Consider the following 19161-nt stretch of genomic DNA (forward strand, 5'->3'; position numbering starts at 1 on the left):
ATGGTTGAAAGAGGCAAAGAATTTTAATTTAGATAGTTGTTGAAAACATAAGTTTTACAGCTTATTCGTAATACATTTGTGAAAAACGTTTCAGAAGTTCAAATATAAGTTTTATAATATATTTTATATTTTGATATTTTATAATAGAAATTTTTAATATGAGAAATTTTTAATACAGTTAAAAGTTCAAATATAAGTTTTATAATATATTTTATATTTTGATATATTTTGTAATAGAAATTTTTAATATGACTAAATTTAAATTACGTTTATTTCATGTCATTTTTGTTTCTGTAAAAGATATGAGTGAAGAAAGCATAACGAATCAATAGTTTCATTTAATGATGTTCTCAATTTAGTTACAAAAAGCCCTGCCGCATTAAAACATCTTTCAGTTTCGACCGACGATGGTTGAATAGTTAACAAAGCATTGTATATTTGTTCAAATAAATGACTTCCACTTCTTTTGTTAATTTTTTCAAAAATGCTCATTTCTTTTTTAATAGATGAAACGTTATTTTGAAAATTTACTACAGTTGAAACATTGGTGTTTTTCTTTGACAAAATGCGATTCAATTCTTCTTTTTTTATTATGTTTTCAGTACATTCATATGTGGCCTCGCCTTCTAAATTTAAAATATTTTCATTAACATTCTCATCAATGAGAAATAAACGATGAACAATTTCTTTAATTGCTAGAGTAATTTCGTTTCTTGTTGATCGTTTTAATATTACATTTTTTTGTGTAAGTGCTTTAAGGTAAGTGTTGGGATCATCTAAATATTCTAATAAGCCTTTTACATTAATAATTCTACGTTCAAATATTCTTTTACTTACTGCTTCATAGAATTTCATACCAGTTTCACTTGATTGAGTTTTCAATTTAGAAAGTATAAATTCAAATGTTTTTAAAGCATCAATTATATTGCAATCTCGCCTTCCCAATGCAAGTGAACTTACCTCAATTATTTCTAATGATTCTACAATTTCCTCAACCTGCTTAATTTCACAATTTGTTGGATATAAATGGATAACTGAAAAATTTATTAGTACTTATTACTACTATAAAAAGCGGGTTCTGGCTCATTTCCATTTTCTATAGAAAAAATGTCATATCAGGTTCTGGCTCATTGACATTTTTGCGCAGACTCATTGACATTTTTGCGCATTTTCATAATGAGATGACATTATGAAAAAAAGGATGTGAATGACTTAATTTATTCTTTGTAGTAGTTCAAGTATGGAAAAAGATGTTTATATTTTTCTCTTCGCGTTTCTCTAATTCTTTTCGCATGTTGTTTTTGTCGTTGTTCTTCAAATCCATGTTTTAGTAAGAGTTTAGTATTGGTATGAATGGGTAAGGTATTTAATTTTTTAATTTTATTAATATAATTTTCATCAATTCTTTTTTTGTGATTATCATCGTGGAATTGTATGGCCATTCTGTGTAATTCTGGATCAAAAGTGTTTATTTCCTGTAGTTCGCTGTAAAGGAATTCCTCAAATTCTTCTTGTTCTGTAATACTCATTTTTATAACAAGAAAAAATTTATTTAAGTCATTTTAAAAAAAGTTTTTTTTCACTGTATAATTTACAAAATTAAATTTAAAAAAGGGATGCTTGAGAATGGAGAGTTTGGTCCGAGAAGCAAACCAGCTCCGATAGATTCATATCCTCTTCCGCTTTTAACGTAAACTCCGTCTTTGAATGATCCTCCTTTAGGCCAGGGTGTTAAAAATAATCCGTTTCCTCTGTGCGTTCCCATTTTCATTCCATTTCCATTCTTTTTCAAATAAACGATACCTCTTCCTGCAATTTTATCAACCATAGCAGAACCTGCAGAAGATCCTACACCTGCTAACAATCCGGTGGCAAGAGCTGGAACTACTCTTGTTGCAAGTGTACTACCCAACATACCCAATAAAGGTAGAAGAGCTCCAATAAATCCTCCTTTCACATTTGCGTTATGTTCCAATTGGGTTTTGCTCATTTTAATGGTGACTCCAACTCCTCGATGGAGAGCGTCCAAAAGTTTTCGATGTTGATTTTGTGTTACAAGTAAAACGTCGTTTCCGTTAAAATCATCTTTTGAAATACGGATGCTCACAGGTTTACCTGCTATCATTGATTTTTTTATTTTTTCAATCTGTCCCTGAGACACATTTAATTTAACACTAACATATTTGCTCATTTTTAAATGTGAGAAAAAATATTTATTTCACTTCTCGAATGTGATAACGGATCGTAATCTCCTCTCCACGAAAATCAACCAAATTTCCATTTTGATCGACAACGCGAGTGATCATTGTGGAAATTTCTGGGACTTTGATAGGGAGGTAAGTCAAATGAGTTGGTCTTTCGATGATTTTAAAACCAGGACCAACAGCTGGATAAAAAGAGTAGATGCAATTGAGTTGGGATCCGTTGACGTAAGCAGACCCGATGACGTTGTTGAGGATTCTGATCGTGTTGATGCTTGAAATTCTAACAATATCGTCAGACTCATATTCGGAATTAGGATCCAATTGTCTTTTTGTAAATCCTAAAACTGAGGCGATGCTGTTTTCCACATTCAAATCCATCAAATAATTCATTCCAAGTGTGATGGTTGATTTTAAAGTGTTTAAATTGGGTCCGATTTTTATGTTATCGGGAGAGTAGCTGATTTTATTTGCTGTGACGTAGCTAGCGCTTTGAGACGCATAATTTTTTATTGTGTTTGAGACGACCTTTTGTAAATAATTGTTGATGTCTTTAATGTCGTAGCTCCCGTCTGGAATGGTGACATTTTCCCAATTCCTTCCGTTGTTCATGCTATACCGGAAAGAATTGTTTTTGCTGATGATGTTTGGAAAGCTGTTGTACGTCTCAAGCCCTAGAAAAGCCATTTCATAAGTTTTTCCTTTGTCAAAAACGATTTTGTCTAAAAATTCTGTTATGATTACGTTGGAATTTCCGTCCACGTCGATGGTTATGCCTGACATTTTTTTATTATGTAACATTTTTTTTAAATCCTTCGGATTCATGGAATTTCACAAGTGAAATTTTAGATTCTTTGAATCCATGGAAATCTACGATTTCTTAAATGGTTTCTTTTGGAAAATAAAAAGTGTCAAATCCGCTTCGATATTTTCCATTGTCCTTTTTTGACGACAAATCAATCACCGCAAATCCGTGAGGTTCAGACCAACAATGCCTACAAAACTTTTCAAACTCTTTTTTTCCCATATCACTCGAAACGTGATCTTGATAAATGTGGTTAATGTTTTTTAAGTCTTGAGGAAAGAGACAGATAAAATTGGTGTTTTCTCTGATCGTTTGTCTTGGGAGCATGAAATAATTTTGAGCGAGGTAAAAGCAGTCGACGTTAGAGTGTCTTCCTCGGATGTAATATTTTTCACATTTGTTTTGTTTGGTAAGTTGCAAATCGTCAAAGATCATTAAATTGTTTTTGGATGAATCAAGATCTTCAGGATTAGGCACATCGTCAGCCGTTTCAAAAAATTCACACTCCATACCCTCGGTTTCGGAAAAATTTTTTGAAAGATCGTTGATAACACATTCAGGGTCTAGTTTCAATTTTTCAATTTCGGTTTGCACCTTGAACAAGTCGAGAATTATTTTTTTTGGTAATTTTTTTTCGAACGAACTTTTTAGTATTTTGTACTCGGGTTGGAAAAGAGATTTTCCAAAAACTTGCAAATGGTTATAATCCAACCATCCAGGTCTGAGCAATAAATTGAGAAGCAACGTTGTTTTTCCACATCCGGATTTCCCAACGATGATTCCTCGAATGCTTCTCGGTAAAAGCTTGTTGTTGTTTCTTTTGATTTTTCCAATATTCCATGACAAATCAGACACTTCCATTTTTTAGTTTAAAAATATTTTTTTAAAATAAAATGTACTGTGTTAAATGTAAAAGGAAAACAGAAACGAATCATTTGAGAAACGAAATCACAAAAAACAACCGGCATATGGTTAAAGGGGTTTGCAACGTTTGCGGAACAACCAAATGTAAGTTTGTTTCTTCGCATGCGTTCAAAGGATCATCTTCGCATACGGCAAAAGGAGGAGACTTGGTGGAAACGATTAACAATTTTTCAAAAAAAATAAAGCTTCCATGGGCAAAATTTCCAGGAAAAATGCACATTCCAGGAATGAATTTTGCAGGACCTGGCACAAACTTGGACAAAAGACTCACATCCACAGACATGTATCAAGAGTGGAGCAAACCGGTAGATCGAGTGGACAATGCAGCATACCATCATGATTTAGCTTATAAATATTTAAACGACGTTCAAAGCAGAAATTTAGCAGATCAAATGATGCTTGAAGAAATGAACTCTATACAAAATCCCACTCAGAGAGAAATAAACGAAAGAAAACTGATCACTCCCATCATCAAAGCCAAAGCTAAATTCGGATTAGGTGTATCTGTTAAAAAAAACCACCGGAGAACCTGAAATGGACGGATCAACTTGCAAACGAGCTTCATAAACCAGCCATTCGTCATTTTAAAAGAAGAAAAGTGTTTGTGAACGACATGGATGAAATATGGGCCGCAGATTTGGTTGACATGCAATCGTTTTCAAAATTCAACAACGGCGTAAAATATTTGCTCATGGTGATCGACGTGTTTTCAAAGTATGGATGGATCGTTCCGTTAAAGAGTAAAACTGGAGTTGATGTAGCTAACGCTCTAAGCAAAATATTTGAGGAGAGAAGGTGTACAAAGATGTGGGTGGACAAAGGTAAAGAGTTTTATAACAAGCATGTACAAGCGTTGGGAGTGCAATTGTATTCCACTGAAAACGAGGAAAAAAGTTCTGTTGTCGAGCGATGGAATAGAACGATGAAAGAGAGAATGTTTAAATATTTTTCAGCCAACAATACCAATAAATACATTGACGTATTAGATGAAATGGTGAAAAATTACAACAACGCCAAACACTCTTCTATCAAAATGACTCCAGTGGAAGCCAGGGATAAAAAGAATAAATATAGGGTTTGGATGAACCTGAATGGAAAGACGCAAACAGAAAGAGCAGAACCAAAATTTTCAATGGGAGACAAAGTGAGGATCGTAAAAAAGAAGTCTCATTTTGAAAAAGGGTATACGCCGAGATGGACTGAAGAGGTTTTTACAGTGTCAAATGTTCAGCATACGAATCCACCCACGTATAAAATCGCTGATGCTAACGGTGAAGAAATTAAAGGTACGTTTTATGAACAGGAGATGCAAAAGTCAACTCAAGACATATTCAGAATTGAAAAAGTCATTCGAAAGCAAAAGAACAGATCTTTAGTCAAATGGTTTGGATATCCAGATTCATTCAACTCTTGGGTGAATAATGAAGAATTGATACGTTTGCAAAAATAGTCTCGTCGTTTTGTATGGCAAGAAAAAAAGAAATTTTTGATTTTGAGTTAAATAAAAATCTTGTATATAGAAAAGAAATGAATAAGATGATTGAATTAATAAATGTGTCTGAAATTGCTATGTATAAGCGCATGAGAGATAATGATTTGTATATGTTCATGTCTAGGTATCAATTGTTGTTGAATGAATTACGTTGTAGTATGTATGAAGCAGAGAATTTAGATGATATGAATGATATCCTTAAAAAGATGTATTATTTAGGAGAAAAATTGGCTGATGATTTTTTAGAAGTACAAGATGAATATCGTTGGGATAGAGAAAATATGAAATTGAGAACAACCAAGAATAACTTGAAGTTTTGCTATCGTAAAATGAGTGAAATAGTTCAAATGATGATAAAGTTAATTCCTTAGTCAAAGGGTTAGGATAATAAAGAAGTGAAAAAATTTTTATTTTGAGTTAAATAAAAATCTTGTATATAGAAAAGAAATGAATTTTATTACAATGGAAAATTTTGATGAGAGCAAATTATCAGTTGGAGAAATTTACGCAGCAACAAAACCAGTAGTCTATCAAAAAGTGCCAGTAAAATATTCTTATCCAACTGGAGATGGTCCTCTTGTATTACGAACACCTACATTATTTTCGTATGGTGTGTGTGAAAATAAAGATCCGGTAACACAAAAATTGACTGGATATTCCATGTCCTTTGTTTGCTTTGATGCTAAAAAGGGTAAAAGTGAAGAAGAAGAAAAGTTTATTAGCACAATGGAAAAGATTACTTTGTTTATTAGAGGTAAAGTAGATAAATTGTCATCCAAACTTAAAAAGGGAGGAAGAAGAAAGCAAATTAATTCAGACGAATTGAGTATTTTAAAATATAAAGCTAACCATGCTGATGCAGCGCCAGTGTTTTATGCTAAAATGTATATAACTAAAGGATCTAAAAATGAAGACGAAATATTCATTACTTCTACATTTCATAGAAAGAAAACAGCTCTTGATATAAAAAATGGAGTCAAAGGAGAACATCATAATAAAAATTTGGTCTTATCTTCTGGTCATGATTTTATCAATCAACGATGTTATGCTATTGGAGGACTTAGAATTGAGGGGGTGTATATTGGCCCTTCGATTGTGTCTATTCAAGTTAAACTGTCCGAAGCCATCATCGTAAAAAATGCATCTTTACCTCATAGCATCATGATGTGTGAAAACTTGGATTTGAGAGAAATGGATTCTGACGAGGAAATGTAAAAGCACAAAAAACTGAAAATAAAACATTTAATTTAAACTTAAAACATTTTATTTTCATATTAAAAAATGCATGCCCCACACAAGTTGCTTAAAAACAGCGCCTCAGCAGAGATTTACAATTTTAATTTCCAACTGAGTCATTTAGAGGATAGAATCAAAGAGTTGGAACGAAAAAATATGAAAAACATTATTGTAACAAAGAAAAAGTTGGATTATCCCACCTATTTCAACACCTACAGACAGCACGAGATTTTTGCTCAACAAGACATTAAATTTCCTCCTGTATCTCACAAGCAGATATCGTTGTCTGTAGGTTTACAATTAGACAAAGGAATTGCTGTCGTCACTTTGATGGATAAAATAAGCAACCAATTGAATTATTTCAAAAACGATGCTATTTTTTCCGAGTCTGTGGATGACATAGTTATGACCATACACAATTATAACAACCAGGAAGTCATAGTTAAAAAAGGTGAAAAGCTTTGTAAAATAAACTACATCGATTCGAATTAAAAAAAATGTGTCTTTGTTAAAAAGATGGAGATAATCAAAAACACTGAAAAAATTTATCCAGTTCTTCCAACGGCACCATTAGATGGAGGACATATTTACCGGCTTCAAAAAATAAGCGAGATCCAAAAAGAAATAGAGGATGAAAAAGTGAAACGAATGGCTTTGAGTAAAAAATACCATCGAGCGGCAAAAATAATTCGTTTCACCGACGACGGATTACAAACGGTATGCATTGGTTTAGGGGTTACAGGTATTGCACTTTTATCAACCGTTGTTGCCACTCCAGTTTCGATTGCGTGTGAAGGGGTTGCTGTTGTATTGGGAGCTTTATCCATTTTCGGAAATCATCAGAACAAAAAAATGATGCTAAAGGCTGAAAAGCATAAAAAAAATTGAAAGTTCTTTCCGAGACAAAATTGAATACGATTAGTGACCACATTTCAAAATCTCTTATGGATGGATTTGTGAGTGATTCCGAGTACGAACTCATTCTCAGCGAGCTTCAAAAATTCAAAGCCATGAGTGAAGAAATCCGAACCAAGACAAAAAGCGTCATTGACGAATTGACTAAAGAGTCGTTGATCCAAAAAGGAAGAGAAGACGCGATAAAAGCATTCAACAACTTGTTTAAGAAATCATCATGATTTTCCATTCATCCGCAAACGGATCTAAGAAAAATTAAAGAATCAAAAAAGAAATCGTAAACGCAATCGAGTTTTTGTTTTAAGTTTTTTTCTCCGTATTCTAAAAATGTCTTTTTTTAGAATACAAGATCCTGAAAAGCGAGATGAGATTTTGAGAGAATATAGAGCTAATAGAGAAAAGCTTTACAATGAAAGTCTCAACACCAACATTTCAGATGCAAATTATCAGACTGATTTGAGCAAGTTTTTTAAGCCTCTGATTGAGAGCAATGAAAATATAAAAAACGAATTAAAAAGCATTGCATACAGAGAGGTTGAAAACACTCCACTGGCTTTGACTTATCCAGAAAGCGAACCGTCTTTTGAAAGTCCAAAAAGTGATAAAACTTTTGGAAAAATGAATGTTGGAAATATTGCTTTGGAATATTTATCCAAATATGCAGCCAAAAAATTTTATGCAGACAGAGTGTTTGGAATTCACGCAAAAGAACGCGGAAAAATGTTTATTGGAGACAAAGAAATTTTTATCGACAATAACGACGTTATTATTGATGGAGAAAAGTATGAGGGGACGACAGGTCTTTGGGAGTTGATCACAAGATCTGTACCTGATACAACAAAGGTAACAGACGAAGACATGAAAAATTATGAAAAAATACTGGTTGAAACACATGCAATGGAGAAACCAGGTCAACCAACCAAGCCAAAAGCTTTGGGAGGTTATAAGTGGAAAGAGATTGTTTCAAAAATTTGGAAAAAAAATTACACACTAACGAGTGGAAAAAAAGGTCGAGGAGTGATCATTCTTCCGAGCGATCCGAATGTGCTTATGCAAAGGCTTAACTTGAGCATCGCTGCAGGACATGCTGGAAATATAGCATCGAGAAACGAAGCCGTTGCCATTTGTGACGAGCTTTTGAGACAGGGGGAAATTAACAAAGAGGAATACAGAGCGATTCAAAAATACATCGAGTCGTGAGAACGGATTTAAGAAATCGTAGATTTCAATGAATCCAAAGGATTTAAAAAAATATTTTCTCATTTTAAAAAATGCTCATTGTGAACAACAGAAGATATTTTAAAAAGAACGTCGTTGGAGGTGGGGGAATCATGGACGCGATTAAAAATTTTTTGAGGAGAATGGCAGCCACAAATGCTTCACGATCGTCTCTTCATTTATTGAGAAAAGCAGCAGCAAGCGAAATTGGAAGAGAAGCAATCACAGCCGCCAAATCAGCTGGAAAAGAATTAGCCTCTTCAGCTATATCCACTGCTAAAGACGTTGCCATCGACAAAGGAAAAAAAGCGCTTGAAAAAGTTTACGCCAAGACAGGTACGGCGAATCCAAACCAATTACTCACCACGATTGTAAACGAAGCGGTAAAGACTGATCCGTATATTAATCCAATGGAAGAGCTGCATAAAAAAATGTTTGGTTCTTCCATTCAAGTGAAAAAGAAAATGACGAAAAAGAATGCGGCTAGAATCCAAGATCTCGTTAAAATGGGGAGCGGGCTTTTGATTGCTTGATTATTTTAACAAATCAAAAATGACATAAATTTTTTTTTCTCATTTTAAAAATGATAAACACCGATAGATTAAGAGTTGATGAAATGCCAGAGTATGACACTGGAATTGAAAAAGTTGATTTTTTCGAGTACCACCCAACAAACCTCGATTTAAATTCTTCAGCAGAGATCATTTTTGAAATTGATTGTCAATCTGTGCAAACAGTTCCGTCTGAGGCTTACATCCTCGTTGAAGGGGTTCTCAAAAAAGCAGATGGAACTGCATACACAGCAACAGACAACATTGCTCTGATAAACAACGCCATCATGTATTTGTTCAGCGATGTCACCTATGATTTAACAGGACAACAAGTGGAAAGGGTTATGTATCCAGGTCAAGGAACAACCATACTTGGATTGTTGAAATACCCTTTTGGTTTTCAGCTTGCAGATGGTTTGAAGCAAATGTGGTATAAAGACACTTCAAACGCCACCGGAAATTCAGGGTTTGTTGTAAGACGAGACCACTTGTTTGCAGACACGACATCCATTGGTGCATTTTCGTTCAAGATACCATTAAAACACATTTTTGGTTTTTGCGAAACTTACGACAAAGTTGTCTATGGATTCAGACACAAAATTACCTTTTCAAAAAAAGAATACGACGACGCCATTTACAGAGCCGAGACTGTTGCCGCAGGAATGATCGACCTTAAAAAATTCAGACTTTTTATGCCTAGAATTTAGTTGGATGTTTCGAAGAAATCCGAATTCTTGAAATTAATGGCGAGTAAAATTTCCGTCCCAGTAGCTTATAAGTCAAACAGAGTCGAAAGACAGGTCATTCCTGCTGGTCTAACAGAATTCACTTGGACCCTAGGAAGAATCACAGACAAAAGCGTTCCGAGATATATCGTGCTTGGACTTCAGACAAACAAGAATTCCAGTCAAATTATAAATCCAGCCATTTTCAACCATTGTGATGTCAGCAATTTTTTCGTAACCGTCAATGGAATAAAATATCCAAATTACAATTACGATTTGAATTTTGGAGAAAAGAAAATTACCATGGCTCATTCTGATACGTTCTCTTTTGACGATAAATATTATGGTACAAACGAACTTGTTTGTCAATCTGGTTTGTCTCTGCTTGAATATAAAAATTTGTTTCCGTTGTTTTTTGTAGACATTAGCAAGCAAAAAGAAAGAGTTGTTTCTGAAACGGCAGAATTGGTGGTCAACCTCAAATTTCGAACAGCAGTACCAGAAAACACCGTTATTTTTGCAGTGATCATTTCAGACAGATTGATCAAATTCGATTCCGACGGAACCAACATGAACGTTGTTTATTAGGTTTGAAAGTTCGTCATGAGATTCTTAACAAAAATGATCTAAATAAATTTTTTTCTTTTTAAAAATAAAACATGAGATATACAAAAAATTATCTGAAAAATTTGCTTATGGAAAATGGAATCACATTAACCTCAAACAAATTGTTGCCTTTGATGATGATTGCGATTGATAATAATCTAATAAGTAAAGATTCGCTTTTGAAAGGTGTAAAAGAACACAGGTCAGTGGGTCGACCAAAAAAAGAAATAAAAATGAAAAATGAGAAAACGGAAAAAAAACCGATCGATCCAAAATATGAGAGGCTTGCTTCAATTCGAAATAAACCTGTGTCTGTGAAAACAACCAATATGGAAACCGGGGAAGTGGTTGAATACAAATCCCTTTACAAAGCAATGAAAAAGACAGGACATGGATGGAGATATTTAGAACGTCGAAATGGAAAAGTGGAAGATGGAATAAAGATTGAAATTTTAAATTCGGAAAAGCTTGAAAGAAAAAGTCCGTGAGAAATGTAAAAAATTTTTTCAATTCTCTGAAGAATTGAAAAGAAATAAAAATATTAGAAAAATGATTTTGGGTTAAATAAATTTCTTGCTATAATAAAAATGGAAAACAAAACGTTGAAAGAATTAAAAGAAATTGCTAAAAGACAAAAAATAAGAGGGTATTCTAAAATGAGAAAGGGGGAACTTATAATGGCTTTGCAACCTCCTAGAGTTGTCTCTGCTCCTGCTTCTCTTCGTAGGCGAACGACTGAGGCAAGACCTTTGCCTGTTAATGCTACCGTGGTGAGGTTTGTTAGGCCAGCTGTAAAAGTTTCAATAAAACCGGCAAAAGTTTCAATAAAGCCAACAAAAGTAAGGATTGTTCCTTCTGCAGTGATAAAACCTCCTATTGCTCCGAAACCAGCAATCATTCCACCAAGACCTGTGGTAAAACCTCCTATTGCTCCAAAACCAATTCATTTGCAAAAACACATCCTTGATGAACCGGTTTTAGATTTAACACCTGCCATAACACCAAAACCAGTCATTCCACCGAGACCTTCACTTTTTTCAAGTCTGAAGGCAGCTGCAAAAAGTGTGGCGTCGTATGTTAAAACTAAGTTTGATGATGTTAAAGATTGGATAGAACCCTACGTTCCTGAAGTAGTCAAGGAGAAGGTAAACGAATCAGCGGAACAAATCGATAAAAAGATACAGTCTATCAAATCACTTGTATTAAAAACAGTGTATAAACATCCCGTGCCAAAGCCTTATAAAATAAAATTCAAGTTGACTGAACTCGCGTTGGGTAGTACTGTTAGGTTATATTCTTACGAGCCTTCTTCTCAATATCAAGACATTGCATCCTTTTTTAATTTGGTAAGAGAGTCTGCCATTCAAACCATGGAGGGAGAAAGGAATACAAAAGTAAGAATTATTTTAACGTGCGAAATGAAATCTGTAAGCATCATGACCGGTGAAGAAGTGACTCGGGAAGCAAGCTTTTCATCCAGCTCGGAAATTATTCGAGCAGCTACAGATGTAAGAGAACTCATGGGTGAAATGGAAGAAAAAGTCTTGGAAAGTAGTGCCAAATACAATGCTTTAGGTTCTAATAGCATCCTATCTAAGATTTTAAGAATGGATATAAACTTTATCGATTACACACCTCTCAGCGGTGGATCCTACATTGAGCTGACTGATGATCTAAAAGACAAAAAGGCAATCATCAACATGAAAAACAACGACAATCAATGCTTTAAATGGTCAGTTACCAGAGCGTTGAATCTGAAAAATAAAAACAACGAAAGAATTGATGAAGACTTGATTGAAAAGTCAAAAGAGCTGAATTGGGAAGGAATGGAGTTTCCTGTGAATTACCATAATATTGTCAAGTTTGAAAAAAATAATCCAACTATTAGCATCAGCGTTTTTGAGTATGAAAATAAAAAACCCAACCCTTTGAAAGTATCTGACTTTCTCGATCGAAAGCATAATGTTGATTTGCTGTATATTAAAAACGAAGACACAGAACATTACTGTCTCATTAATAGTTTCAGTCGATTTGCTGGCTCCTCAGCATCAAAAGGTAAAAGAAAACAACATTTTTGCAGAAGGTGTCTTCAATGTTATGATCAAGAAGAAAAGCTTCAAAAACATCGAGAAGATTGTTATAAAAACGCGTCAATGAGAATTGAACTTCCTAAAAAGGGTGCAACTCTTCAGTTTAAAGGCATCGGAAAGTCAATGAGGGTTCCATTTATCGTATATGCTGACTTTGAAAGCTTTATCAAGCCGATAGACACGTGCGCTCCCAACTCAAACCAGTCTTACACAAAAAAGTTTCAAAGACACATTCCAAGTTCCTTTTCCTATTACATTAAATGTTTTGATGAAACCGTTTATGATGCTGAACCATCCATTTCCGTATCGTCAAACGAGAACCAAGACGTGGCTCAATTTTTTGTCGAAAGTTTGGAAAAAGAAATAAAAGAAATTTTCGGAAAAATCGAGAAAAAAAAGATGGTTTTGACAAAAGAGGACGAAAATAATTTCAAATCCGCAACAGTTTGCCACATTTGCAATAAAAATCTCAAAGACGACAAAGTACGCGATCACTGTCATTTTACTGGAAAATATCGAGGAGCGGCTCACGACGATTGCAATAAAAAATTTCAAGTTCCAAAATTCATCCCAGTCGTTTTTCATAACTTGTCTGGTTACGACGCTCATTTGATCATCAAGAAATTAGGTGGAAAGATCACTTGTATACCCAACAATGAAGAAAAATATATCAGCTTCTCGAAAAAAATCAAAGTGGGAGAGTACATTGGAAAAGATGGAAAACCAAAAAACAAAAAAATTGAATTGAGGTTCATCGACAGCTTTAAATTCCTTTCCTTCAAATTGGATACTTTGTCTAAAAATTTAAAGCCAGAGCAGTTTAAAAGCCTTGCATTACATTTTGAAGGTGAAAAATTTAATTTGCTTTGTAAAAAAGGTGTATACCCTTACGATTGGGTGGACGGATTCGATAAATTTCAAGAAACGCAATTACCACCAAAAGAAGCGTTTTTCTCAAAACTTAGACACGAGGGAATAAGCGACGAAGAATATGCGCATGCGCAAAAGGTTTGGAACACGTTTCAATGCAAAACGTTCAGAGATTATCACGATTTGTACAACGTGTCGGATGTGCTGATACTGGCAGATGTCTTTGAAACTTTTAGAGACACTTGTATGGAACATTACAGTCTTGATCCTGCTTGGTATTACACCTCCCCTGGTTTGTCTTGGGATGCTCTGCTAAAGATAACTGAAGTTGTAATAGAGCTTATAACCGATATTGATATGCTCAACATGATTCGAAAAGGAATACGCGGTGGAATCTGCATGATCTCCAATCGACATGGAACTGCTAACAACAAATACATGGGTAAAGATTATAATCCTTCAGAACCTTCAAAATTCCTTCAGTATTCAGACGCCAATAATCTTTATGGATGGGCTATGTGCAAACCTCTTCCCGTTAGAGGATTTAGATGGATGACTGAGGATGAACTTTTAAATTGGAAATCCATGCCTTGCATTCTCGAAGTTGATTTAGATTATCCTGAAAGTCTTCACGATTTACACAATGATTACCCTTTAGCTCCTGAAAGAATGCTCGTTGGAAAAGTGGAAAAGTTAGTTCCCAATTTAAACAACAAAGAAAAATATGTCATTCACCATGAAAACCTAAAACTCTATGAACGAATGGGATTGATCACTACTAAAATTCATCGAGGTATCACCTTTGAAGAAGAACCTTTCATGAAAAAGTACATTGATCTCAACACCGAATTGAGAACAAAAGCCACCAGCGAGTTTGAGAAGGAATTTTTCAAGCTGATGAACAATTCGGTGTTTGGAAAAACCATGGAGAATATTCTAAAACGCGTTGATGTTAGACTCATTACCACGAGAAAAGAAGCTATAAAATTATCTAAAAAAATTAAATATAAACGAAACACCATTTTTGATGAAAACTTAATCGCGGTTCACATGGAAAAGACATTTGTTTTTTACGACAAACCTGTTTTCTTGGGAATGAGCATCCTAGACATCAGCAAAACACTCATGTATGAACATCACTACGACTACATGAAACCTAAATACGAGGATAAGCTGAAATTACTCATGACTGATACTGATTCGCTCTTTTATGAAATAGAAACGGAAGACTTTTACAAAGACATTGCTGATGACGTTGAAAGCAAGTTTGACACGAGCGACTTTCCTAAAGATCATCCTGCCATTCAAAACTTTGGATTTGACGTTGGGTTTAAAAATAAAAAGGTTATCGGCAAGTTTAAGGATGAAACAGGTGGTAAGCAAATTAAAGAGTTTGTTGGGCTTCGTCCTAAGCTCTACTCTTATGAGGTCTTTAATGAAGAAAAAGAACACAAAAAATGCAAAGGAATTCAGAAATGTGTTGTTGAAAAGCACATCACTCATCAAGATTATAAAGAATGCTTAATGACTAAAGAAGAACAGCTCAGAAAAATGAACGTCTTACGATCTCATCATCACAATATTTTCACTGAAGAAATCAACAAAGTCGCACTCAGCGCTAACGATGACAAAAGAGTCATTTTGGAAGATGGAATACACACGTTGGCTTATGGACACTACAAATTAAAAAAGGTAAGTGATAAAGACGAGTAACAAAAATGAAAGATTTAAAAAAATAACAAAATAAAAAAATGAGAAACAAAAAAATAAATGTGGAGGGAATTGTTTTACCAAACGAGGCTTTATCCACTATTCAGTTGATGGAAGCAGCAAAAAAACTAAAAATAAAAAACTTTAGAGGAGTTTTTGTCAGAGACGCGTTGCCAAAAAAGCCAAGAAAAAAAGAATATGGAATTGTTAACACAGGGGATTCGAGCACAGATGGGTTTCATTGGGTGTGTTGGTTCAAAGACGGTGATAAAAAATTCAGCTTTGACTCTTACGCTCAGCCACCTCTCGTCGAGCTCGTTGACTATTTGAAAAGTCCTGTCTTTTACAACAGTGAAAGGGTACAATTTGGAAACACGTCTTATTGTGGACACTTGTGTCTTTACGTCTTGAAAAAATGCGAAGAGGGAGACAGCTTTCAAGACGTTGTCAATACCCTTTGGTGATTTTTTAAAAGTTTTACTCATTTAAAAAATTCGAAGAATTTTCAACAGATCTAAAAGATCTAAAAAAATTTTTACCCCATTAAAAAATGATTGACAAATTCAACAGAAGCGAATTCAGTGCTTATTTTGATAATCTTGCATCAGACTCAGCCAGCAACGTTTATATTAAAACGGACGGATCGAGCACCATCACTGCAGATTTGGATTACAACTCTCATAAAATCATCAACCTGGGTGAACCCACCAACGCACACGATGCCGCTACGAAAAATTACGTAGACAATCACGTGACAGGTGGTACTGGAACTGTAGTGGGAACTGCAGATTTGGATTTAAATTTTCACAAAGCCATCAATTTGAACGAACCAACTAATCTTCATGACGCCGCCACTAAAAATTATGTCGATGTGAGTTCGAGTCTATGTGTTAAAACAGATGGATCCAGCACGATCACAGGGATCATCGACATGAACTCACACAAGTTGATCAACGTTTCCGACCCCACCGCTTTAAAAGACGCAGCGACAAAAGGGTATGTAGACACCAAAGTCTCTTACAACACTATTTCATACACCGACATTAACATGACGTCGCACAAATTGACTAATTTAGCTGAACCTACATCAGCTTCGGATTCAGCTACTAAAAATTATGTGGACACACATGCTTCAGGTGGAACAACTGTAGGTGTAGCAGATTTGGATTTGAATTCACACAAATTGATCAACGTGACTGATCCAACCAACTCACAGGATGGATCAACAAAGAATTATGTAGACTTGTTGTTGCAAAAATCGAGTTTGACCAGTGTCGTTCCAGGATCCAGTTTTACCAGTTTAGGGTTTAAGTCTCAGACGGTTGCGGCGCTAACCACTTCTCCTGTGTTTGCGTTTTCTGGAAAATCCGGAGTGCTGAGAAGATTGTGGTTGGCTTTATACGGCTCCTCTGGTACGAATATTCCAGGTCAAGTTTTTATTCGAATCTTTACTGATGGAGAAATCAATGTAGGGAATTATGCAGAAGTGACTGACGGAATTGGAGTGGATCAAACAGGACTTGCTACTGATTTGCTTTTTTCACCATTGGGAGGAGCTTTTTACGCCAATTCTTTGCAGGGATGTAACATGTATAACACCACTTCCTTGGGAGGATATTTCACGTTGGACATGCCTTTCAGAAACGACATCTCCATTCAACTGGTCAACAGAAATGCTACTGCTATCACGTATTGGATTCAACCATTCATTTCCACTCTTACCTCCATTCCTGCAACCATCCCTCTTTACAAGCTATACTGCAGAACGTTTCGATATTTGAATACCACTTACGGCAGTGAATACGTTTTGATGAACACCAACGGAAAAGGAAATGGTGTGTCGTTGAAATACATAAAGATGCACATCATTGGCGCCTCTGGAAACTGGTGGGAATCTAGAGTCAGAATGTACGATGGGAATTTACCTCCAGGTAACGGCGCTGTTCTCACTCCTTGGACACCGTACAACACCAACAATTACACGTATTTTCCAGGATATGACGGTGACAGTACATGCTTCTTTTCCTCATCCGGACTGGAAGATTTTTATTTGTCGTCATGGAACGGCTCAAATTTGACTTCCTTCAACAACAAATCGACTGGACTTTTGTATCAATCCACTTCATCCATCGGTTCCACCACCACCATCTCTTTTTACAGAAATTTTGGAGAAGCAGATTCTATGCCTACGGTTGCAGCTGGTAGAAGACTCGTTGTCACGCTCAACTCTGGTGATGCCCAAGTCGGTCAATCCGGAAGCTTTTACCTTCTTCTAGGACAAGTCTATTATTACGCTTAAAAATTCATCATGATTTTCCATGAATCCGCAAACGGATTTAAAAATTCAAAGAATTTCCATGGATCCTTTGGATCTAATGTACAGATGAAAAAAAATTGAAAATGACTTAAATAAATTCTTTCTTGTTATCAAATAATGAATTCTCGACGAGAAACAATAATTACAAGAACCCGTGTAACTGAAGATGTTGAAATTGTAGAAAGCGATCCTGAAGATTTACGTTATTTTTTTTATTACGATGAAATGATAGAACGGCAATATGAGCTTTTAAACCGACGAGAAAATTATGAAACGAGAGCAAACATAATACGCGATGAGAGAGAAAGAAACCAAGAACATGATATTATTGAGCGACGTCGAAGAATTGAAAGACCTCCGTCTGAAATAATTATAACAGAACCCACTGAACCTGGTGGAAAAATTAAAGTTAAACTTATTATAAGAAGACCATCTGTACTTGAAATTACATTAGAAGAAAAATTAACTCTTAAAAAACAAAAACGATATGAAATAATTGAAAGAGGACCAACAGTAATACTTAATGGACGTAGACAATAGTTTGAAGAACCACTACAAAGAATAAATTAAGTCATTCACAACCTTTTTTTCATAATGTCATCTCATTATGAAAATGCGCAAAAATGTCAATGAGTCTGCGCAAAAATGTCAATGAGCCAGAACCTGATATGACATTTTTTCTATAGAAAATGGAAATGAGCCAGAACCCGCTTTTTATAGTAGTCTTATTCTATTATTTCTTTCAACTCCAAGAACCGCTTTAACATTGGCAACTTTGAGTTCCAGCGTGTACTTACATCAATTATCATCATTTTTTCCTTTCTCAGTTTTTCTTGACACTCTTTGCAGAAAATCATTTTTTAAAGGTAATTTTCTAAAAAAACGAGCAAATTTACTTATTGCTGAAGAAAAACCTTGAACAAATTCGATTTCATAATTGGCAGGAGCTACTTCAACCCAACTTTGTCCTTCGCTTTTTTCAAAATTTCCTCATCATCATCATTACATTTGTCACTTATTGAAGAGTTATCAAGTTCTGTTTCAAAATATTCGTCATCAGTTTCTACTAAATTTGTATGATTAGCATATAAAACATCTACCACAGCCAAATGTATGCCATGGCTAAGACAAATTTGATGATAAATACCCATCAATCGTCCCATTTTTTTCATTATAGAAGGTCCATTTGTTATAACAGCGATTATGTAGTTTTTGAGCTGCAAACCGAACTCGCCTATTTTTTTTAATAACAATCTCAACTGGCTTGGTAGCTGGTATTGTGTCTTTTACTCTTATCATACCAATACTAATCACATTTCTGTTTTTCATATGGATATTCATACACATATAACGTCTGTTTTTTTTCGAGCTCCAATCGTCTAATGATAATGAAAATCTCTCATCATCTTCTATTCTCTTTTTTAAATCACTTTTTAATTTCTCTCTAATTTGTTCAGCATACTCAAGTGTAATACTTTTATTTCCTTGTCTTGTTAATGTC

The 19161-nt window shown here is 34.8% G+C and overlaps 2 protein-coding genes across 2 annotated transcripts; both read left to right on the forward strand.

The window, feature by feature from the left end:
* The first annotated feature begins 7306 nt into the window (after positions 1-7306).
* On the forward strand, positions 7307-8773 carry LOC149881706 (uncharacterized). The gene is made up of 2 exons (XM_090065837.1): positions 7307-7465; positions 8048-8773. The coding sequence occupies exons 1-2, from the start codon at positions 7307-7309 to the stop codon at positions 8771-8773; spliced, it is 885 nt and encodes a 294-aa protein (XP_089921963.1).
* A 601-nt stretch (positions 8774-9374) lies between these two features.
* On the forward strand, positions 9375-10049 carry LOC149881707 (uncharacterized). The gene has a single exon (XM_090065838.1). It carries the CDS (start codon positions 9375-9377, stop codon positions 10047-10049), a length of 675 nt encoding a protein of 224 aa, XP_089921964.1.
* The last annotated feature ends 9112 nt before the right edge of the window (positions 10050-19161 follow it).

Source organism: Hydra viridissima, unplaced genomic scaffold, assembly GCF_058129835.1.
Source record: "Hydra viridissima isolate aposymbiotic clone 2 unplaced genomic scaffold, HvirCarnegie_v1 scaffold_11, whole genome shotgun sequence".
NCBI lineage: Eukaryota > Metazoa > Cnidaria > Hydrozoa > Anthoathecata > Hydridae > Hydra > Hydra viridissima.